Source organism: Ictalurus punctatus, chromosome 28 (genome assembly GCF_001660625.3).
Source record: "Ictalurus punctatus breed USDA103 chromosome 28, Coco_2.0, whole genome shotgun sequence".
NCBI classification, from domain to species: Eukaryota; Metazoa; Chordata; class Actinopteri; order Siluriformes; family Ictaluridae; genus Ictalurus; species Ictalurus punctatus.
The window spans coordinates 18,920,394-18,943,585 of record NC_030443.2 but is presented as its reverse complement, the minus strand read 5'-3'; the positions used below and the strand labels follow the sequence as shown (position 1 = coordinate 18,943,585).

Below are 23,192 nucleotides of genomic sequence, written 5' to 3'. Positions count from 1 at the left end.
ATGTAAATTAATTTGATAGTGCCTGGACGGTTGAGAACTTTAATCATAAAAAAAAAAAAAAAAAAAGAATAGTTAAAAAAAAAACCGAACAAATTAATGTGAATTAAATTAATGAATAAATAAAGCCCAAGAAAAAACACTACTAATAAATAAGTAGGCGAAATGGATAATACCCAATTAAAAAAACAACAACAAAAACATTAACAACAGATTAATAAATAAAGAATCAAACAAACAAATATATTTGAAGTAAAAATAAAAATAAATTAACAGATAATTAAATAATTTGAACTATACTAAACTAATAAAGCCAGAATGCTTTAAAATATTAAGAGTGGTTAAAGATAAACACATTAATACATAACTTAAAGAAATAAAGCCCACCTTTTAAAGCTTTTAATAGCTGGATAAAAATGAAAGAAATAAAAGGGGTAAAAAAAATATATATATATATATATATATATAAAATTTAAAAAACACACGAGATGTTTTCTGACGCTGCATGTTGATTTTGTAAAATAACATCAACCATAAATAATTTTAAAATATGTTTTTATTCCCAGGTTTGTCAGTTTATAAAGCTGATTTGAAAAATAAAAAAAATGTTAAAAAAACCCCCAGAAGATCCAAAAGCTGCTCAGACGATACCCAAAGATTTGCATAAAATTATCAAATATAATATTGATTAAAAATGATTAGAAAGGTAAAAGATGGACGCACAGGATATTACAAATTATTTATTCATTCAGTTCTCGGAGGATTACCGACTTAACGCTCATTTATAATCCTCTTCAGTATCTTTCACACAATCATTACACAACTTTATAAAGCCACACACACACACACACACACACAGGAAAAGCTTCATGGGAACAAAGTCTTTCAAAAAGCATTTTGCTTTATTTAATTTTTTTCCCCTTCTCAATGAGATCATTATACAAGAGAAGAAAGAAAAAAAAGAGCAATGATAAGTCACATCTCTGAAAGCAGAGGATAAACAACATTTAAGGATAAAGAGGCCTCTGAACCCGAGGAGGAGCGGCCCGTACAACAGAACTTAAATATGTAAAAGGAGAAAAGAAACTCTGGAGGTTACAAAGGAAAGACGTGAGCCTGTACAGTTAACGACGCGGGTCCGACGTACGGCCATCAAATTCACTTCTCACACAGGAGGCGGAGGAGGAAAAAAAACAACCCAAAAACGTCCTGTTAGAGGAATAGGAGAAGTCTTTTAAGCGTTCCTCACACGTTCCACAGCAGGCACGAGGCGTCTCTTTATTTACACCAGCACAAAGTTCTTTAGTTTTTTTTTTTGTTTTGTTAGTTTTTTCCATTTTGACAGCCGAAAGCACCTTTTTAAATTTTCCATGTGGTCGTGGGATGAGATGCTCAGCTGATATCCTCGCGAAGAAGTGAAGACCGTGTGTATGTTTCCCCCTGAAGAAGATTTTCACCAAAACGTGACGAAGAAAGAAAAAAAAAAAAAACAACCATTCACTGATAACTCGTGAAATCCATTAGATCCTCTGCAGAAGGCGCTAAAACAGACTTTATCTCATGTCTATTAGGGCTGGGTGATACATGGCCATGATACCGTTATCACAATACATCTTCTCTTCACTTAAGTTTGTGTGCGTGTTTTTAAAAAAAAAAAAAAAAAAAAAAAAAAAACCCTTTAACAACCACTTCACTTCAGAATACCTTGAAAATCCCTCTCCCCCGCAGAAGAAAAAAAAAATTTAAAAAAAAGTGTTACAACAGACCAGGCGTTTTTAAAATTTCAGGCTTTGAAATGTATTTATCTGGCCCTGAAACTAAAACAGCTCCACCCCTTTTCACCTTAAAAACCGACTAAACTGATTCTTAAAGCGGTGCTGATTCACCAGGAAGGCAGCAGAGGGCGCTAAGCACTAATCTTTCACACCAAGTCTTTAAAAAAAAAAAATTATTATTTTTTTTTTATTCATAGCCACCCTCCTTACAACAAAATATTACGATACTAGTTCAAAAAAATGTCATGATACTTTTTTTCATGACATCACCCATCCCTAATAACTATACAGCAACAGATCAAATATTAGATTGAAAAACAAAAACCAAACAAACAAAAATAAAAAAAAAAAATCACCATTTAACGCTGAAGTGCCCTACGTTTATACACACACACACACACACACACACACACACACACACACACACAGCCAACCTTAGTGTTTCAAACAGCTCAAAAATGACATCACGAAGTTCTCACACACGCGTGTATATTCCTTTAAACGCTGACACGGCGCTTGAAACGGAGGGGGATGGGGGAGGGAGTAGATTACATTTGCACATAAGGGGAAGAAAAAAAAAAAAACCCCACACTGGGTTAAAAAATAAGCTTCTTTCAGGAGTTATATCTAGAACAAAAATCCTCAAATGACCGGGTTCGGGACCTTGTGTGTGTTATTTGAGTAAAAGGTGCCCTTTCATAACAGAGCAAATAGGCGCTTGATTATGATTTTTTAAATATATTTATTTAAAAAAAAAAAAAGAAAAAAAGAAAAACCCAAACAAAGAAAGGGTTAAAATTCCATGGTTTCCAGTAAAAATGAGACACTGTAGTTCTTAAACAAGACATGTTTCATCGCGTCACGCTGATCGTAAACTACAGCCCGACCTCATGGGCGGGGCGATTTTGGCGAAGGGGGTGGGGTGACGAAAAGAACTCATGGTGAGGCTTTTTTCCTTTCTTTTTTAAATCGTCGTTCTTCTTGAAATGGAAAATAAATAACGAGGATCTTGAAGAGAGTCTGCTTAGAAGAGTCCCAAGCGATCACATCTGTGTATATTTATATATATATAATATAGTATACATTTTTATATATAGATATATTTATATATATATATATCTATCTCTCTATACGGTGCTTTACCAAGAAATGTCCTGTTCTGGTGCTCCTGTGGTTCAGTCTGTGGTCCAGTGAAAGATGGAAGGACGAATGAGAACCAAACTAATATTAGAGAGTGAGAGAGAGAGAGAGCGTGAGAGAGAGTGTGTGTGTGTGAGAGAGAGAGAGAGAGACACAGAGTGTGTGTGTGTGTGATAGAGAGAGAGAGAGAGAGAGAGAGAGACACACACAGAGAGTGAGTCCTTGGTTCGAGCTCAGATCCTCAGTATGATGGTGCGCGTGTGTGTGTGAGCTCTGTGATATCAGGCCTTGCTCTCCTCCACTTTAACGCTATGAGGTTTAATGGCTCCGGTGCGGTTCGATTTCCCCGGTCCGGCTGCAGCGGCCTCCTGCAGTTTCCCGGGAATCACGGATGAGGAAGAGGGCGCCTTCAGATCGGACACAACCTGCCGAGCCTCACGAAGGACCTTCACCTGCACAGGAACAACCAAAAGAGAGCATCAGTGCTTTAAACACGACTTAAACAACACATTATTATAACACAATCATTCAACTCTTCGTGACGGAGCGGTGAGACGAAGTGGGTCCAAATTCCTGCTTAATTCCTCTTACTACACTGCAACTTAAAAAAATAAATAAATAAAAAAAAGGACCGACTAAAGAACGACACGCCTCACTTTTTAATCCGTTTGTAGTTCTCACTTGTTTTACAGAAGCTATAAACAACGAATTATCTTTCTCCTTATAACTTAGTATTTTAGCATCTTCACAGTAGACGCCCTTTTGGCCTAGAATTTTCAGAAATGTGTTCTTGGCGTTTTCTCGAGCGATTTCTTGAGGAATTTCCCTGAGATGCGTTTCGAATTGCTGTGGTACAAGAGCAATAAAACACTCGGGGATGTGCCGTTATATTAAATCACACCGCTCAGTCACTCAGCATTTTATATTTCACTAACAGCCGCTCTAACTTTATTTACTTTAATGCATTATAGATAAACATATCAAACTTATGCTTAAACTTTTATTTCTTGAAAAACGATCAACGTAAAGCATTATTATTTTAATTCTACAAAAATAGACCAATATGAGAAAAGAAGTGGATGAACTGAAATCACCTATGTGTATATATTTTTTACAGTGGGTGGCTCACCTTCGTGCCCTCCTCCGCACCCTTGTTAGGGGGCTCCGGGTTGGTAGGGGGGGTGGAGTGGGGAGGATCGCGGCCCGGGCTCGAGTAAGGGGTAGAGCGCATAATTACAGCCTTGTTTACCTGCATTACAGGTCTCTGGATGGGGTTTGGGAAAGGCCCGCTGGTAGAGGTGCGCATGTGCATCACCATATTGCCCTGTGGAGGGGGCACCTGAACGCCAAACAAACAAACAAACAAAAAATAAATAAATAAGGAAAGAGAGAGAATAAAACAAAATAGTTAGGAATGTTAAAAAAAAAGAAAAAAAAAAGAAGGTATAAAAAGGAATGTTTGGGGAACATTTTTGAAATGTAAACACCTGTTGAGCATAATGGCCGGGGAGCGGGCCGACGGTCGGGGGGGCACCGGGACCAGATGGCTTCCCACTGGGGCTGGCAGAACCTGGCCTGAAGAACCGAGAGACAAAGAACAAAGAAAACAAAAAGAAATTCAAGAGGCTTTACGTTTTAAAAAAAGAAAAAAGAAGAAAATCAGCAAGCTCACCTGTGTAGCGCTTACGCACCTGTACGAGCCGCCAGGTATCCCAGGTGAGTGGCTGGCTTTATCAGGGAACTGAAATCCTTTCATCTCCAGCTGAGACGGCTGAAAAAACCCGAATACGTAAAGGGTAAATGGAAAAAGAAAAAAAAAAAAAAGAAAAAAAAAAAGAATTAATTCAAATAAACACAACCTACAATTAAGAAAGAATTACAAAATGATATTGCACCAAAAAAGGTTTAGAGATCAGAAATGGTGACGTGGTCACCTCTCGGCTGGCGGTGAGGACGGGAGGCTGGGACTGGGGGGGCATGATGCGGCGTGGGGCGCTGACAGACAGGTTCTGCCCCTGCTGGAGCTGGATGGACTGCGGGAGGATCAGGTGCTGCTGGGCCGAACCGTAACGCAGCTGAGAACCGGGTAAAGGCATCGTCACCTGCGCGCGCACACACACAAACAAACTCTAATTAAACAAACAAACAAAAAAATACTGCATACTTTGAATTTAAATTCGAAAATCCGACTAGGAAAAACCAAAGAATTCCTACTTGTACACCAACTTGGGATGGCGTCCACAACCCCGTGTCCAACGAGCCAGAGACGTCAGATCGGCATGGCAACAACGCATCCACATTTTAACAAGATTTTTAAAAAAAAACAAAAAACAAAACAATATACCTGAATGAGCTGCGAGTCCATGAGCTGAGACGTGCCCATTCCCGCCGCCTGGTTGATGGTGCTGTCATAAACCAGCGCCTGGCTGCCGTTAATAGGCTGGAAGTGCGAGCCGGACTGCGGCTTCACCATCTCGGAGGGCTGCATGCCGGGGAACGCAGAGTACGGCCCTTTCAGAGGGGCTGCACCGGAAAGCACCATGGCGCTCGGGTGGGACAGGCTGGGCTGCATGTACACCTGCGACCTGCGAAGGTAGAACAAACACTTTCACTTTAACAACAGCTTCATTTACAATACTACACTTTATATTATAAGTAACATGACAGCCACGTTACTCACCCATGACCACCTTGATTTGGGGGAATTTTTATTTTATTTATTTTTTTTCATTCACCTGAAAGTAGGAATAGAGTTGAACATCTCCTGGGACTGAGACACGGGCAGACCGCCCCGGAGGCCCAACTGAGCCTGAGCCTGCAGAGACGTGTGGAGGGAGATGGGGATCTGCTGAGCAGCTGCAGCCTGACACAAACATGAAAGAAAAAGAAAAAAAACCTCATATTCCAAACTATGATGTGTGAGAGAAGTATTCTTCTGCATTATTTAATGCGTTAGCTTGTTACCTGCTGGTAGCTTTGCTGTTGAGTCATGGTCTGCGGCACCAAACGAGGCTGGCTTGGAAACACATGGCCGTCCAGGTACAGAGGGGGGATGTGATTACCTACACAGGTGAGATCAAAAAACATTTAAGATGAAGTGTACATTTAAGAAAAGAGAGGGGGGGGGGGGGGAAATTAAAAAAAAATTTCACCACTATCTCCGATCTAACCTCTAAAGACACACACGAATAAATCTGACCTTGCATGGACACGGAGGGAGCGACAGATGCCACGGGCATGGGAGGCATGGACACTCCTCCGAACGAGCTGTAACTGACGGCGCTGGACGAGCTGCAGGGAGGCTGCGAGACGGACCCGGCACTGCCCGGAGAACCCTGCTCGGGGAGGGACTGCGAGTTCTCCCAGGCTTTACGTGCAGACTCCATCTAAACAAAAACACAGAGCGGTGCTGTCAGACTAAACGCTGACACGCGATCCTAAACCGTTAACCAGCGAACTCCTCCCTGGTCTGCAGAGTTTTCTCTTTGTGATGAAATAAACACAAACACTAGCCACTTATTAAGACGGCGAACTTCCTGCTAACGTCTGTATCGCTATCGCGACGTCACAGGAAAGAAACACTCTTTAGTGAATGGCTAAAGAGTTTGTCTAAAGCCGTTTGTATATGGTGCGATGTGTACCTTGAGTGTGAGGTCGGTGCTGGGGAAGGAAATGGGATTGAGGCTGATGCCGGGCTGCAGGTGATCTCGACGCAGCATAGGAATGCCCTGAGCAAGGCCCGCCTAAAACGCACATGTAAAAAAAACAATTCAGAGTGTAAATAATCATGACTCCCTCAACCCCCACCACAGGAACGTTAGTAACACTTTAACAGATCTCCTGAAACCCACATTGCTGGCGAGAGCGTCCTGCAGCTTGGTGACGGGGTTGGACACGGCCACCGGCGCCGATCCCGGAGGGAGGCTGAAGTCCGAGTCCTTGGCGCTGACGCCGAACTCGATGGGCGGGACGGGGAGGACGTTCTCCACGTGGATGTCCACTCCGTTAACGGGCGTGATGGGGCCCTCCAGACGCTCCACTCCCTCGGAACCCTTGCGGTTCTTCAGAGAGCGCTCGTTTCCGATCGGCCCGGGTTTGTGCTCTTTGCTCTGCTCCGGCCCCGCGTCCGAATCCTGAACGATATATTTAACGAATTACGGTAATCATAATTACGGTAATCGTATCATTATTGACTGATTTAATAATATTGATGTTATTCTAGCACGACCTCTGAATTCGGTTCGCTCCCGGTGTACGACACCTGCTTCGTCCACGAGTCTCCACCAGACGACTGAACTGTTAGAGCTTCAATGTGAGAGGGGAAAAACACAAACAGTTTTTATACAATTCCATACGATGTTGAGGTTTGAAGCTATTCCTACACACAGCTGGAGAGTGTATAGTGTTACCCGTGCTGTTGGTCTCCCAGATCTCAGTGCCGAGGTTGTTTGTCGAGAGCGTTTCCTCGGGCTGTTCCATCGAGATACCGCCCTGCTTCTTTGCGAAACGAGGAGGCATTTTTGAAGCAATCGCTCTGTTCTTTACCGTTACCTGTCGGTGCACACACACACACAACCTGTGACCACATCGAACATTTCAAAACAACCTACCAGTCCTTTCCTGACAGGATTAGTTTGTAATGTTAAACTATACACACTAAAGACAAGTCAACGTTCAGTACTGCCGTAAATCTAATCTACTTAAACTCTAACGCACCGGCGCTCCCGGCTCCTTCCTCCTGCGTTCGTCCTCCTGTGGACGCCGCTGTTTTTTGGCGAGAGCGTCTTGGAATCCGTCGGGACTCGGAATAGAGACTCCCGAGTCGCTTTCGACTGCCAAAGAGTTCAGACGTTTATAAACATGTATAAAATTTACAAAAATTAAAAGGCCAAAAGTAGTGTAATTTTTCTCTCCACCCGCCCCTCCCTAATTGCGTTCTTACTCGGGTAGCTGTTCAGGTCGTACTGTGAAAGCGGCTCGGACAGGTCTCCCCCCTTCAAGCTTCTCGGTTTTAGATCTTTCTCCGGCTTCTTTCCAGAAGATTCAGCGTTGCTGGTGGAAAGGCCATCCTCGCTCTGCTCCACGCCGTACGGAGAAGTGTCCTCGGGACTCCTGCGCACATTAAAAACGGGGTTAAATTATTCCTTCTAGCACGCCACGCGGATAATTTCTGTACCGGACCGACCGTCTCACCGTCTGCAGCTGGTCGTCACTCCGTTCTGCCAGCCGTCATTTCGGTTCGACGGACCGCCGCTGGACAAAGGCATCTTTGAGCTTTCCAAAATGTCACTCTTGCGATTCTGTCTTTCCACCAGAGGGCGCTGGCTGGAGAAACTTCTCTTGGAGAGCTCTCGTTTCTCGGAGCCCGGCTCCCCATGGCCCAGTTCTGCAGCCGCTTCGCCGCGTTTCTCTCTCCAGTCGTTCAAGTCGCTGTTTTCCGATCCGGTTTCCCAGTCCTCCCCCTGAGGAGCGAATTCCTGCTGCCTACTCCCGGGAAACTGACCAGGCCAACGGTCTTCTCCGGTTTTGGCCCGACCCGGCCAAGGATTAGTGAAATCCCCGTTGACGTACTCGTCGCCGTTCCACTGCCCTCCGGTTTCTCGTTCCTGACGTAGACGACGAAACCGAGGGGGTTTGTCTTGGCGAGGAGGGCGTCTTCTCCTCAGCGGCCGGTTGTCAGAGTTTTCGTTGTCCAGATGGTACTCGCCGTCTCGGTCTTCGACTCCGTTCTCCGCGAAAGACGAGGCGAACTTCGGAGGGTATTTCACAAAGTCGCCTTCCGCGGATTTTCTTGAGAAGGACTCGTTTGTAAAGTTGTAGCCGTTCTCCTGCACGGCTCCGCCTCCGAACTGGCTCCCTCTTCCACGCCAAGAGGAAAAATCCTTCGAGCCAAACCCACGGCTGTACCCGGCGTTCAGGCGTGGAGGAAGGGACCGACCGAAACTTCTGGTTTTGGGTTTTTCCCTCGCTTCTCCACCGGCGCTCTGGTCGTTATTGTAGACCTTATTGGACCTCCAGGAATCCCTATCTGCCCTTTTAGTGTCTCCGGATGCGGAATACGCAGCTTCTCCGTTCTCTCCGTTTTTCTGGCGACGGCGTTTGGGCAGCTCTTCGTATTCCGAGGCCTCACTCAGAGTCTCGCTCATGTTCCGTCTTCGCGGTTTGCCTCGTTGCAAATCCTCGGCTTTGACAAAATCCCTCGACCCTCGACCTCGGCCTGACCGTTGGATATTCCCGGCATTGTACGTTCCTCTATTGTCGCCACGCCCTCCTCGGCCTCCTCCGCGCGAGTTGAACTCTCTGAAGCCTCTTCCGCGGCCTCGCCCCACTCCTCTGGCTCCGGCGAACGCCTGCTCTTCGTCGATAAAGATCCAGTTGTTGCGGCGAGGCGGCAGAGGCTCTCTGCTTTCGGAGTTCTCTTTCACCTGGGAATTACCACCATCCCAGCCGTTCTCCTTGTTGGACTCTTCGCTTGGGTCGCTCAGTTTTTCGACTTTCGGCCAAGAAGACTGCTTCTCGTCATGAGAGGCGACGGGAGGAGGAGGAGCCGGGTGCCTGTTGATCACCGGCTGGTTGTCCTTTTTCAGGTCGTAGACGTTGGTAAGGACTTCCTTCTCGAGTCTGTATGGAACAGGCTTCTCTTCCGGTTCAGATTTGGGCTTCTCGTTCTCCTTGTCCTCCACTTTCAGGGCCTTGAGCACCGGTTTCTTGATAGGACCCGTCCTCCTAAAGGTTCTGCTGCTCGGTTCGGACGGATGGCTAACCCCGCCGCTACTGCTGCTGCTAGACCCCGGATCGGACCACCGCGCGCCGTCTTTGTCTTTCTTCCCGGAGTCGTCTTTCCTCCAAAAACCAGAGTCGAAACTCTTCTCCTTGCCCTCACGTGCTTCGTCACGAGAATCCGGACCGTCTCTCTGGTGCCGGTTAGAGGAACCCTCCTTCTGGTGCTCGGGTCTTAAGTACTCGCCGTGTCCTGGCAGCTGAGGCGCTTCTTCGTCTCGCTGCGAGCCAAGAGAAATATCGGACCCTCGACTCGGGCGATAGCCCTGATGCGGAAGATCTTCTGAAGGACTTTCGACCCGTTCCATCCCTCTCTCCTCGTAGGAGTCCTGCTGGGAGCATGACCGGTCACTCCTGCAAAATAAAAAAAAAAAACAAAAAACACAACTCAAAATCCGTCTTCTTACCATTTCAAAACACATCCAGGAATAATCCGTCTCACATACCTGTCGTCTGCCTGACTCCTCTCAGCGCGCTCGTGCTGTCTCTGGTAAGGTGGGGTGAAACTGCGCGCAGGTGGGTAGCCATCTTGGCTCCAAACCGAGTAAGTGTCACCAGCGAGCGCTCTCCTTTCCTGATGCGTTCCGGGATGGCAACCCTCATCCGAGGCAGACCCAGGGCTGTTGAGGCGATCCTGCTGCCCGGCCGGCTTCATCACGCCTGCAGAGGAAAATAAAATAAAAATAAATAAAGCGTGTAAACAAATAAATTTTACTTAAGCCGAAACGCCACGTTGTCGGCTCCTTGTCGAGTAACGTACCCGAGGAGTGGACACTCTGAGAGTAATAATCAACAGTCGAGCGTCCCTGGGTCATGCGTGGGTCCATGTAAGGGGGCATCATCATCCAGCGGGGGTCAAACCCGAGCACGTGAGGGGGGTAATAACTCCTCTGAGCAGGACCAGAACCAGACTGCTGCCACTGCTGCATCTTATACACCTGATCCTAAAAACACAGACAGAAAAATAAACCGCGTAATACTACTGAGAACTACAGAAATAAACCACACTCGACGAGGAGGGGGAAAAAAAAAAAAGCATCAAAGCGCCTACAAACGTCTGATGACTGACTACACGAGCTTCCTGGAGAATTACAGGATTAAAACTCTAAAGCTCGTCGTGCCTGAGGGACTCGAGCTGCTGCCGCTCACCTGCTGCTGCTTTTGGAAACGGGGTGGAACGGCCTTCTGGTGGCGTTGAGCATGGTCCGGACCGTCGTCCTCGCTCCGGTAGCTGAAATCGTCTCGGTACTCCTGGCTGTGGAGCACGTCGGATTTCTGCTCGGACACATCTGCATCAGCATGGAACGAGAGAGAGAGAGAGAGAGAGAGAGAGAGAGAGAGAGAGAGAGAGAGAGAGAGAGAGAGGGGATAAATAATCAGAATGCACAGAAAAACAAATCAAGCTGGTTTTGGCATTAAAGGTGCGATAGGCATTATTTTGTTTATTTTTTTTTATTCTTCACTTGTACAAATAACCTGTAAGATATGTAGAACACGATATATTTGAAGAAAAATAAATAAAAGGATTAAACTGTAGCCTTAGCATAAGGTTCTGGGGGCGGAGCTTCATGAACATGGGCTTGAATCATTCACACGCTGCTTATACTTAATCGGTACAGACGTAATCTTATGCTTCCCGATGCACCTTTTAACACAGAAAACATTAAAAGGTTTCTCGTTAATTAGTGAATCGTCCAGACCTTTATTCCCATGCTGCCAGGCCTCCTGGTGAGGTTTGCCTGTCTCTCTCCCGGGTGACGGTGATAGCTCCTTGTTATCTGCTCCGTGCGCGTCGCCGGAGTGCGCCGCCGGTCTCTCGATCTTGCCGAATTTCTCGTCCAGTTTCTTGAGTTTCTCAGCACAGGCGGCTAGCCTCTCCTCTCGGGCGCGCCTCTCCTCCTCCTCACGCCTCCGCCGCGCCCTCTCTACGGCTTCGGAGACATCCGGCGAGACGAATTTTCCCCGAGGAGGGGCAGGAGGAGCGGAACGCTGAGACTCGTCCTGTTCCTCCACAGACTCGCTCGCACCGCCGGTCTTCTGCTGGGGCTAGGGGAAAATAAATAAATAACTAGACAAGGTCTCAGATAAGATCGACACTTTGCGATAGATGAGGATTCTCGCTTTTATTACCTGACCGTCTGTGGAGCCGTATCTGCTGTTGGTTTTTCTGGAAGGCAGAGGATCGTGCTGGTGATGGTACGCATCTTCCTGACCGTCCGAGCTCAGGGACGACTGGCGCTCGCGACGAGACTCCCACTCTCCCCTAAAAACAGCGAGACGGTAAATTACCAACACGCCCAAGCAGTAGTAGTTTATTCGGAAAGTATGTCGAAAGGATGCAGAGACGCACCAGATCTTGCTCTTATCGCTGGGGGAGTGATCCTCTTCATCGTCACTGAATTTGAGCTTCTCACTGTAATCCACCTCCTCGTGAAGACCTGGAAAGATGATCACGTTTGTTTACACATCAACAGCGCGTCACTGGATTATTAGTGACGTACACAACGAACCGGCTGGAATTCAGCAAGTGAGATTTCCGAGTACAGCTCGTTTGACGCGTTTACCTGCCCATCCATCCTCGCAATCGTTGTCCAGGTCGTCCAGGTCTTTCAGATCGTCGGGGTTGATGATGGCGGGACGGGAAGGCCGGCCTCCGGGACGCCGAACGGGCCGGGGAGAGGGACGAGGTGGGACTCGGCCGAACCGGTTTTCTCTCCGCACGTCTCCGCTATAAACAGAACGCGCCGTTAATTTAAATCCGAGTCAGAGATCTGAAACTGATCCTAATCATCGTTTACTTCTCAGACGCTTCAATGTGAAACTTTCGTTACAAGAGGAACGGACAGTAAAGGAGCGCTCGGTTGTCGCAGGTTGTTAAAAAGGTAGGCAGGTACGCACTTGACAGGATCAGGAGGAGGGTAAGTCGGTCGAAACGTAGGTCGAGCATCAAAGCGCATAGGGGCGACAACAGCAGCAGCAGCAGCAGCTCCGTGCTCGGAAGAACTCGGTCCATCACGAATCTCCTTGGGACACATCTGATGGAGATGGGAAAAATATATATATATATATATTTTTTTTTTTTTACATTTTTCTTAAAGACGTTTAGCAATATATGAAAAAGTAACTCATTTTTATCACAATTATAATTCACATTCAATATTGGAAATAAATTCACGCTTGTTAGCAAGATGTACAACGACGTTTTTGTGGGCTATTAACGAGAGTCACTGACAGAAAAAGAATAAATTTTTATTAAACGGGGCAGAAAATTATGCATGTGTGCAATAAATAAAAACAAGACTGAACACGAGGGGGAAAAAGATGAATAAAAAAACAAACAAGAAATGAGCACTGACTTAATTTGAATCATTTTCTTCATTTCCCCTTTCTCTTTTTAAAACTGTACAAAAAAAACCTTGTCACTCACTACTGTTATATTACTGCATGATATTTTGATTTTTAAAAATATGTGTTAGTTATTTACACACTCAGTCCACGTCACAATACTAAAACTAATGAAAACGCACTTTATATTAAAATCTAACTTTCAAAACAGAAGAACTTAAGAGAAATGCAGCTCCTGTGTTTATGAGGGTTAATGAACCCTGTACGGAACCCTTACAAAGGCAGGCAGCATGTCGTGGTAGGTGGTGGTCGAGGAGTGATGGAGCTGATACTGCAGACCCGGCGTCGTTCGGCGTGTGGGCGGAGCCGGTCGGAGCGAAGGATCCTTCGGGTCGGGAGACGTCGCGTTGGCGGTGGTGACGGCGTTAGCGGAAGAGGAAGAGGAAGTGGAAGTGGAAGATGAGGACGGAGGAGGAATAGGAGTGGTAGCCTCAGGCGAGGCACTGGTTTTGCCCTCTGAATCGGAGGAGAGGGCTGAGGATAGAGACGGGGGCTGCAGGTACCTCCCTCCACCCTCCCTCCAACTCGTCACGTCTGAACACACACACACACACAACACATGAGCAAGGGCGACTTCGACAGATAAGCAATGCTAACGCTATTTATACGACTCGTTTATAAAACCTTTTTTTTTTCCATTTTAAAAAGCACAACCTAACAGCGTATTTGATTTTGGAGGACTTCAGCGCTGAATGTGGGACCTCTATTTCACTTCTACTGGCACACGGAGCCGATAAAGAGCACCGAGGTTCTGGTTTCTTTGCGCACGTGTAGCGCAAGTCGTCACGCGTGTCTGGTTAACGACCTTTGGGTTTGCGTGCGGCGGTTAAAGTTACGTATCTGACGGCATTTAAACGAGCCGCGGTTCTGAGACTCACTCTGAGGGCGGAGGCTTGGTCCTGGCCCATACGACGGATCGAAGGCGCTTTTTTCCTTGCCAACCTTGTCCTGTTCTCCTGCTGCTTTCAGCGTCGGAAATTCCTCGTGAGAGAAGGGCTGCAGTCGGTTTGAGGCCCTTAAACCTGCAGGAAGAGCCAGTGTTACTTACACACACAAACACACACACACACACACACACACACACACACGCAAAAAAAAACCATAAAAATTAATAAAAACTTTAACAAAGAATTTCACAAATTTGCTTTGCACCAATCCAAATGATACACTATTATTATTATTATTATTATTATTATTAATCACACTTCTCTGTCGTTCCTAACGTAAGCAAAGACCACCCTTTTCAGGTTTATTTTTATTACCAGAACAAGAAACATCCACAATGTTTCGCTCACACGGCGAAGTGAAGCCGTTAATCGTTTAATAAAAAGCGAAACGCATCCCCAATGCACTTTTCCAAGGACTTGAGCGGCTGAATGTCGGACCTCAATTTCACATCTACTGGCACGAGGAGCCAATAAAAGGCGACGAGGTTCTGGTTTCTCTGCGCACGTGTAGCGTAGGTCATCACACGTGTCGAGTTAACGACCTTTGGGTTTGCGTGCGGAGGTTACGGTTTAACAGGGACCGAAAGGACATGAAGGAAAAGTGACAGGATGTGGGAGTTACCATCTTGATCTACTGCCTTTCCATTTAGTTGTGCCCATTGCTTTGGTCCACCGGTGCTTGTGCTCTGTGAAGGAACGGAGAGTTATTACAGGTTGTTGAATCTCAAAAATTTAATGGAAAAAAACCCAAAACAAACCAAGGAAGTAAACTGACATTATGGTGGGTATTTTTGCCATATAAGTGAAGTCACCTTTGTTGTTTTTATTAATATACAAAATCTCTGTGCATCAAAAACTGATTTTTTCTTTTACCTCCTGGCTGGCTGCCGCTGTTGGCTTCTGAAGATTGGAGACGGATTTCTGCAAAGGCAGCGGCTGCTGCGACTCCGGCGGCGGTGCTGTCGACACAACGGAACTGAAACGGACAGAAAGCGACGAGAGACTGTCATGATCCTCGCAGGACACGGCTTAAACGGTTTATTTTCATTTTCGGGTTCATTTACGATCACGCGCGTCATCCAAACGAGCGCAAAAGAGGATCCGTGACACGATGTGGGTTAGTATCTTTAACATCTACACCGTTCACAGATTTAACATCTTTTTAAAGGCTTAGACGTGGTGTTTGAAGGTTGGAAGAAGGTAGAAGAACTGGAGTGTCCTGCACAGAGCCCTGACCTCAACCCGACTGAACACTTTTGGCATGAACTGGAGCCTCTTCAACATCACATCGGCACCTGACCTCGACCTCACTAACACTCTTGAAGCTGTACGAACACAAATCCCCACAGCCACGCCCCAAAATCTAGTGGAAAGCCTTCCCAGAAGAGAAGCATGGAGCTGCACCATTGATGATAAACTGGATTCAGGGATCTGCTGCGCGTGACAGGAGATGAATCAGGTTTCCTCTCGGGGATAAACTACCTACACCATCTTTTATCACCCAAAATCCAATTCCATCACCTTCATGACTTCTCTTTACTCACATGCCGAGTGTTTCACCTCACACAAAGTGTGTTCATTTACTTTTACTGAGATACACACCATCACGACTCAGCCGTCGCACAGTATTACCTTGAGCTCTTCTGAATATTTATAAATCACCCAGTTTAATGTTCTTACACCAACACACACACACACACACACACACACACACACACAGTATTCGCTTAACACCACACCTCGGTTTCCGACCAAGGCCAAGAGAGAAACTAGCGCAGACGCACGTCTCTTAAAATACTTTTCCTCTTTAGACCAGTACATTTCCTGATACATCAGTCTGTCTGTCACTAGTGCACGCTCTCTCTCTCTAATATGTGTGTATATATATATATATATACATATACATACATATATATATACATATATATATCTCGTTCCTCTCTCAGTGTTTCACACAGCTTCCAAAACTTGGAAGGTGAAAAAAAATAAAATAAAATCAACTGAGTGACGTCAAGCACTTCTATTTTTAACCTTAGTCAACAAGTTGTTACCTTAGGGGCACGCGTGGACATATACAACAAAAAACAAAACATGGAAGACCAAAAAGATACGAAAAAGGTCTTAGTACACAAATGCTGAATGGAAAAATATTCCATTCCACAAAAAAAAGGGAGAAAAAAAAAAGGAAAAGAAAAAAGCTCTGATTTTCTTTTCCCAAAGCTACAGCGAAGAAAAGCAGCCTCCTCGTCACGCAAATATGTATTCCGAATCAAAAAAGTAAATCTAATCTACACGGCAGGCTGGGACAGTTAGTTAGGCGGTGCCAGCGTACCAGGTCGAGAGTCCCGTGATTAATTATCATATCAGAAAAATGCAGCGGCGAACGCTTTTTCAGGGAAAACAAAAATAAAACACCTCAGCAAGTTTGAAAGCAGCGCTTAGACTTCTCGTTCATCATCTGTGTGTATATATATACACACACACACTCCCCACCAACCAACCCAAACAAAGATCTACCAGAGGGAGGGGGGGGGGGGGGGGGGAGCGCACTCACTTCTTTTGATCGGGTTGTTCCTGCTTGTTCGCCCATCCTGTTCCGTCCTTGGGCACAATAATCACGTTTGGATCGTTTCCTCTGTTCTCGGATTTCAGGCTCGGCAGGTGAGCGGGCGGGGGCATGCGCCGGGCAGCGGCCACTTTACCAAGACTCTGTAAGCCATGTCGAGCAACAACTGCAGTGCGGAGAAATGAACCAACCCCGGTTAATGACATCAACAAGTGCGCACACACACACACACTTTCTTTTCCTTTCTACAACACCTCCTCCAGCTGGGGTCAGTTACATATTACGATAACCGTTACATTAAAAAAAAAAAAAAGAAAGAAATAAAAATGTATCATTAAAACTCAAATGTCACGATACACAGCTTCATCTACTTACAATACACTTAAATTTAATGTATTACAATTTTAACACTTAAAACATTTAAAATGCTACTTCCACAGCACAGCGAGGGAAAAGAACAGAAAAGAAGTATATAGAGCCTCTCTGTTCTTCTCCTTCACTGTACTGAATAAACCTCAAAACAATAAAATTATAAACAACTACAACGGCATAGAATAATAATGAACTTGCAATGAAAACCAGCTTAAAAACCAAAAAAAGCATATATATAAATATATAAATATATAAAAAGGCGAGAAATATCAACGTTGGGAAGATAATTTTGTAAAATATAAACAACAATAATAATAATAATATAAAAAAAGAAAGAAAACTACACAACTTAAAATTGTATAAAATAAAGAACCTTGAACAAATTTACCAACAAAACAATCAAAAAAAAATAATTAGGGGGGGGGGGGGGGGGGGGGGGGGTTTATAAATAAGATAGTAAAATAAAAGCAACAAATAGCAGTGAAGAAAAAAAAAAGTAAATGATATATAAAATGTGTTTGAGGGAAAGATTGAAAGTTCTATAACTAAAAAATAAGAAATTGAAACCAACTTAAAAGAGAGAAAACAAAAAGGCTTTATAAATAAAATAGTAAAAAAAAATTTTTAAATGCAACAAAAAGCAGTGATAAGACTGAAATTGTTACACTTTTTTTTTTTTTTTTTTTTTTTTTTAAATGGTACTGCAAATAAAAAATTAAAAATTACTTAAACCAACTCCAAGAGGAAAAAAAAGAAAGAAATAAAAAGAATAAAATGATAAAATAGTGTAAGGTGATAGAAATAATAAAATACAGTGAACAGCAGTGAGAGGAGGAAAAAGGAAAATAAAGAAGATGTAATAATATACAGGTGAACAGGTGATAAAGGTGAACAGAGTCTCAGCCTCACCTGTGGTTTTCTGAGTTTCTATTGACTTTCCCTTGTACTTGTCAAAAAGGTTGAGCGAGGAATACTTGCTTTTCCCATCCTTGGACTTGGTTATTTGCCCCAAACGATCGGACATTGCGATGAAATGTCATCGAGTATGGAAATTTTTCTCTGCGCCTCTTCCTCTATACCGGCTGTTTCTATAGAAAAGGGGGAAAAAAACGTGAAATATACACAGCATTATAACAGCGCTGATGAATTCTGGACTGTGATTGGCCATGAGATGTTGAAAAAGACTTTGAAACCATCATCGGTCTGGTTCTTTAACGTCTAAACCACGGCGTAACGTGCTTTAACAGACGTTCCAAAAAGAACCCACTCCCAACGAAAGCCTCTGTGTGCGTGTTTAACGAGACAGGAACGACTTTCCTGCAAGTGAGATCACGGAAACAGAAAGGTTCCTCTGTGTTCTGATGGAAAATCAGGACTCATGAGGTCACTGGATGTTTTCTCTCACCCACACCCCCACCCCCACCCACTCCTGGAGTGTTGTCCGCCTCGGTGTGGTTCTTTAAGCAGGTGATGACATGGCGATCACACTCGGGGGATTCTGAGCGATGTGGCCTTGTTCCTCTTAGTACTCAGAAAGCGATCCGACTCTGAATCGACTCACTTGACTCAAGTGAATCAAACCTGCCGTGTGTTTTGGGTTTCTGTAGATCTTTCCCCTACCTATGACCGATATATCTACCGAAGGACGGGAGAACAGCGATGGAACAAAGTTAAACTTTCTGATAGTTCTATCAACCGATCAACTATCGACTTTTTTAAAGCGGGAAAACGTTAGAAACGACGATCGATTCTGACTCGAACCTGAAATCAAGAAAATATTTTCCCATGGGAGTTTTTCACCCCCACTTCCTCTACCCCGTAGCAGCAGCCATAATCTCCCGATTGTTTAGACTGCACTTCTCTCTTCATCTTTCTTCTGAAGTCTGAGCTTTCACAGGACACAAAGCTCTTTTATACGACGTTCTGCTCAGGCGCAGACAAAAACCCAAACCCTGAACCTGGGAGTTTCGTGACGCCGAGATAAAACTATTTCATTCTTCATTTAGAAATGCAGTGAGGAGAAAACTAAACTTTTTTTTTCCCCCCAATGGTTAAGTGAGCTTAGAAATTACGCAAGAAATAATAAATTAAATAAAATCACGCGAGCACGACGCTGAGGCTAATAATAATCAAATCATTTATATATAAATAACTTGTGTCGCATATGATCCTTTTTGTTTATTCGTTGGTTTCAATCTACTGGACACACAGCGTTTCTGCAGCTCGGGGCTTTGGATCTAAATACTTACAAATAAATAAAAAAAAGAATAAAATGCCACAACCCAGAACTTATATTTTATTCAATTCACTTCTTGCTGCAATTCGATTCAGTCGACGCACACCTGCGACTTTCTACGCAGTTTGGCTGCTGCTTGCCGTGTTTAATCTCACAGCGTGCGCATCAGTGTCACTCCATCCGATATTAAAAACTCCCCGAGTCATGTGGTGAAAATCATATATACTTCGAGATTTTCGCTTTATCGTATTGTCAGATAATTGCTCGGGATAATTACTCAGAATGATGACATTTTCGATTTTCAGCGACAAACCGAGTAAAGCCGTGTATGCCTACGTGTTCGTCTTTCGTTAGCGAAAATCTAAAGCTAATATTCGCATACAGTAGAACTCGTCTAACAATTAAAAATTAATTAAAAAAAAAAAAAAGAAGTGCCGCTGCGTTTACTGCTGACGCTCGGGGTGGCCATTTTGTTTCGACATCACGTGCTGAACTCGGAGGTTTGACTTTCTAAAGTAGGAATTCTGACTCGAGGGGGAGTTTTAACGGAACGTAGCAAAACTTTCAGGCGACGCTAGAACCGCACGCGGGTTCCGAGCTCGGTGCGAGGATCAGGAAGAGGTTCGACATCTAAAAATCACTGGTGCAGATGACGTAGAGGGAATCCAGAGGTTCGGTTTGATTCGAGGTGACCTGGCTGTTCATCAGACATCTGGGTACAGGAGACGGGGGGGGGGGGGGGGGGGGGTAAACGTGATTTGGGACACGACCCATTCCACAGTTCAAACCCACAATATTTTGTTTTTAAGGAGAAATCTCAGGTGTGTTTGAACACTTAAGCACCTGGATGAATTTTAAAAAGATTGTTCCAAACCTACTAGTTAAGTTGAAAAACTGTGAAGCAAAAACAGACTTACAAAAAAAGAATAATTATTTGATTCATTTATATAAACAAATCAAATAACTTCCAGCCCTGATTTTCGTTTTAAGGCCTAGAAAAAGAAGAAAAAAAACCCCACAAAAACACATCTACTCACATAATTTAGCCAAATATAAACGCTAAATCCCAAAACAGACTAAAAATAAATAAGTTATGTATTTGTTATAATTTATTTACAAGCTTTATTTATTTATTTACAAACGGTATTTCTGTCCTCAAGGCCAAACGATAATGTTCGCTAGCGAGCTCGGGGAGGAAGTTATATAATCATAGATTTAGCACAAACTGGTTACAAATAAACTCCACGGAGAAATAAAGCTAATAAATAAATAAATTGTTCATTTGATCGTTTCTTAAAAACATCATGACTCGTTCAACCCGGCACGCGCTCACCGCAAAGTACGAGCTCGAGCTTGCTAATTAGCTAGCTAGGTTTGCTCGCAAGCTAATTAGCGCGAGAGGCAAAAGGAGAGGAAATATTCTCACACAAACTTTTCCGTCAATATTACGAACAACAAAAAATATATATATTCTTAATACCATCTATTAACAGTTATTCCTTTATCATCATCGCAATTACCTACAAAAGAACGAGTTAGGAATGCAGTTTGCTATCTGCTCTGCTAATGCTAACACTGCGTTAGCGGTGAATGTAAACACGGCTAATCCGGGGCTGCTAGTTAGTTAGCATAGTCAGAAGAGGATGAAATTTTATCGCAAAATCGCATCGATTGTCATGTAAACTTTGCCTGTTTTACGTTACATACGTGTTTAAATAAAAACACACCACCACTATTGAGAATGTGCGACACTTTAAAAAAATAACGGTCATGCTAATCTTCACGCTAAGGGCTAATTTTAATAGATATAGCTCTTTTTAAAAAAAAAAAAAAAAACCAGGACCGTGACAGACCACAGCAGCGACAAATAGACACTTCTGAGGACAGTCTAAACCCCGGAGTTGTGATGTTTTAGTCATAAAACGTATAAATGTTGCACGCGGACAAACCCGAGCGGGTTAGAAGTGTGTTTAAAAATCGGGAGATTAAAGATGAAAGATTAAAGATGGCTGCTGCTCGGAACAAAAGCAACAATAAAGTCCGGAGCTGAAGGGGAGGAAAAAAGCTTCATTTACGCACCAAGACGGAGATAAAAAACTCACCGAATCAACGAGTCGCGTTCAGTTTATATCAGATATTTAGAAATATTTCCACCTGCTGTTAAAATCTAAAAGGATGGATGAAGATTCTTCGGGACAAATTTTCTTAATATAGGATTTTTTTTCTTTCCCGTTTTTTTTAATGTTGCCTGTAGCTGCGGCTCGGCCTACTGAAATCTGCCGGAAATTACGTAGGCAGCGTGAAGGAGGCGTGCAACAGCGACATCTGCCGGCCGTATTCGCGTTATTACATTTCTGTCAGCTTTAAGATATTAGGAGCGTTAAACGTGAACGATATGTAAATGTAAATGTTTACTATTTTTATATCGCTATTTTAAAAATACATATGATAAATCAAAAAGCAAATGTGCCCGACTCTAAATGTGTTAAAATGTGTTACAGTCTTTTAAAATATATATTTTTAAAAAATGTACCCATTTTATGTTGTTTAATTTTATCATCACTTTACAGTTAATATTTTTTACCTCAACAATTTTTTTTTGCATTTAAATGTGTATATTTGTATATAGACACAAAAAAAATCACAAAAAAACCCCAAGAAACTGAAAGTGTACGTACTGGCATGTGAAGAATGAAAAGTTATGATTGATAAATAAAATTCAACATTCAAGTCAAAAATAATGAATAATATGGAAAACAGTTCATTTCATTTTAGGTAGTTTTACACCTTTTATAATGTAAGTGGCAAGTTTTTGTGATGTAAAAAACAATGAAACTATGTCAGAATAAATCATGTCAGAACCTTTTCTACCTTTATTGTCAAATTTTAACCTATTGATTAAAGTGAAAAACAATATGAATCATTTTAAGGGGGACAATTGAAAAATACAAACTGTACAGTAACCTGGTTGCATAAGTGTGCACACTCCTAAACTAATACTTAGTTGAAGCAGCTTTAGATTTTATCTAAGCACTCAATCTTTTTGGGTAATAGTCGATCAATGTGGCTTAGTAATATTTTGCCGTTCTTCCTTGTAAAATCGTGTAAACTCTGTCAGATTGGCGGGGCGTCTCCTGTACACAGCCCTCTTCAGGTCACCACACAGATCTTTGATTGGATTTAGGTCTGGACTCTGGCTGGACCTTTCCAAAATCTTGAACTTGTTTTGTTGAAGCCATTCCTTTGTTGATCTGGACGTTTGCTTCGGGTCGTTGTCACACTGAAAGGTGAAATTCCTTTTCATCTTAAGTGTTTTAGCAGAAGCCTTAAGGCTATGTGCTGAAATTGACTGGTATTTGGAGTTGTTCATTATTCCCTCCACCCTGATTAAAGCCTCAGTTCCAGCTGAAAAAAAACCCAGCGCCAAAGCATAATGCTTCCACCACCATGCTTCACCGTGGGGATGGTGTCCTTCCGGTGATGTGCTGTGGTTTTTGTGCCGAACATATATTTTGGTATTATGGCCAAAAAGTTCAACTTTGGTCTCATCAGACCAGACCACATTATTCCACATGGTTGGGGGAGATTGGATGTGTTTTGTATTTCTTTTTTGGTTAAAAAAGGCTTCCATCTTGCCACCCTACCCCATAGCCCAGGGATTGCTGTCACATGTATGGAGCAAGTAGTACTTGGCAGAAATGGTTGAAATTATTTTAATGTCGCTGCTCTCAGAAGCATCCCTAACCATCTTCTCATCAGTTTTAGAGGGACGTCCCGTTCTTAGTAGTGTCACAATCGTGCCATATTTTCTCCACTTGTTGATTATGGTCTTTACAGTGTTCCATTTTATATAATATGCCTTGGACATTTTTGGTAGCCCTCTCCTGGGTGAAATTGATCAACAATGAGATAGTTATATAATATGAGTTTAAAAGTAATTGGTTGATTCAGAATTTTTTTTTTATGGGTTTTTT

At 43.5% G+C, this 23,192-nt stretch overlaps 1 protein-coding gene and 1 non-coding gene across 4 annotated transcripts; both read right to left on the bottom strand.

The window, feature by feature from the left end:
• Nucleotides 1–878: 878 nt before the first annotated feature.
• prrc2b (proline-rich coiled-coil 2B) lies at nt 879–21,504 on the bottom strand. Of its 3 annotated transcripts, none has more exons than XM_017460135.3 (31): nt 21,321–21,504; nt 17,892–18,070; nt 16,599–16,776; nt 14,918–15,020; nt 14,667–14,730; nt 13,976–14,140; nt 13,315–13,631; nt 12,591–12,727; nt 12,257–12,420; nt 12,043–12,130; nt 11,823–11,955; nt 11,393–11,738; nt 10,842–10,981; nt 10,453–10,636; nt 10,139–10,352; nt 8,106–10,046; nt 7,855–8,024; nt 7,629–7,744; nt 7,322–7,463; nt 7,141–7,217; nt 6,764–7,045; nt 6,554–6,655; nt 6,112–6,298; nt 5,877–5,974; nt 5,648–5,775; nt 5,257–5,497; nt 4,847–5,014; nt 4,604–4,683; nt 4,400–4,487; nt 4,042–4,251; nt 879–3,364 (listed from the first exon to the last, which is right to left on the bottom strand). In XM_017460135.3, exons 2-31 carry the CDS (start codon nt 18,004–18,006, stop codon nt 3,194–3,196), a joined length of 6,549 nt encoding a protein of 2,182 aa, XP_017315624.1. In that variant the 5' UTR covers nt 18,007–18,070; nt 21,321–21,504; the 3' UTR covers nt 879–3,193. The 3 variants fall into 3 exon arrangements, with proteins under 3 accessions (XP_017315624.1, XP_017315625.1, XP_017315626.1); XM_017460136.3 differs by having other exon boundaries at nt 13,976–14,119; XM_017460137.3 differs by having other exon boundaries at nt 3,225–3,364; nt 4,585–4,683.
• On the bottom strand, nt 14,472–14,605 carry LOC124626509 (small nucleolar RNA SNORA68). The gene has a single exon (XR_006981376.1). It is a non-coding gene; the product is annotated as a small nucleolar RNA SNORA68 (small nucleolar RNA).
• Nucleotides 21,505–23,192: the final 1,688 nt, after the last annotated feature.

Excerpts from the sequence above, each read along its gene's own strand:
- prrc2b (XM_017460135.3), bottom strand. The coding sequence starts at position 18,006 with ATGTCCGATCGTTTGGGGCAAATAACCAAGTCCAAGGATGGGAAAAGC. Across the intron at positions 14,141-14,666 it reads AAAGGCAGTAGATCAAGATG|TAACACTGGCTCTTCCTGCA; the intron begins GTAACTCCCACA and ends TGTGTGTGTAAG. Across the intron at positions 10,982-11,392 it reads CTGGCAGCATGGGAATAAAG|ATGTGTCCGAGCAGAAATCC; the intron begins GTCTGGACGATT and ends ATGCTGATGCAG.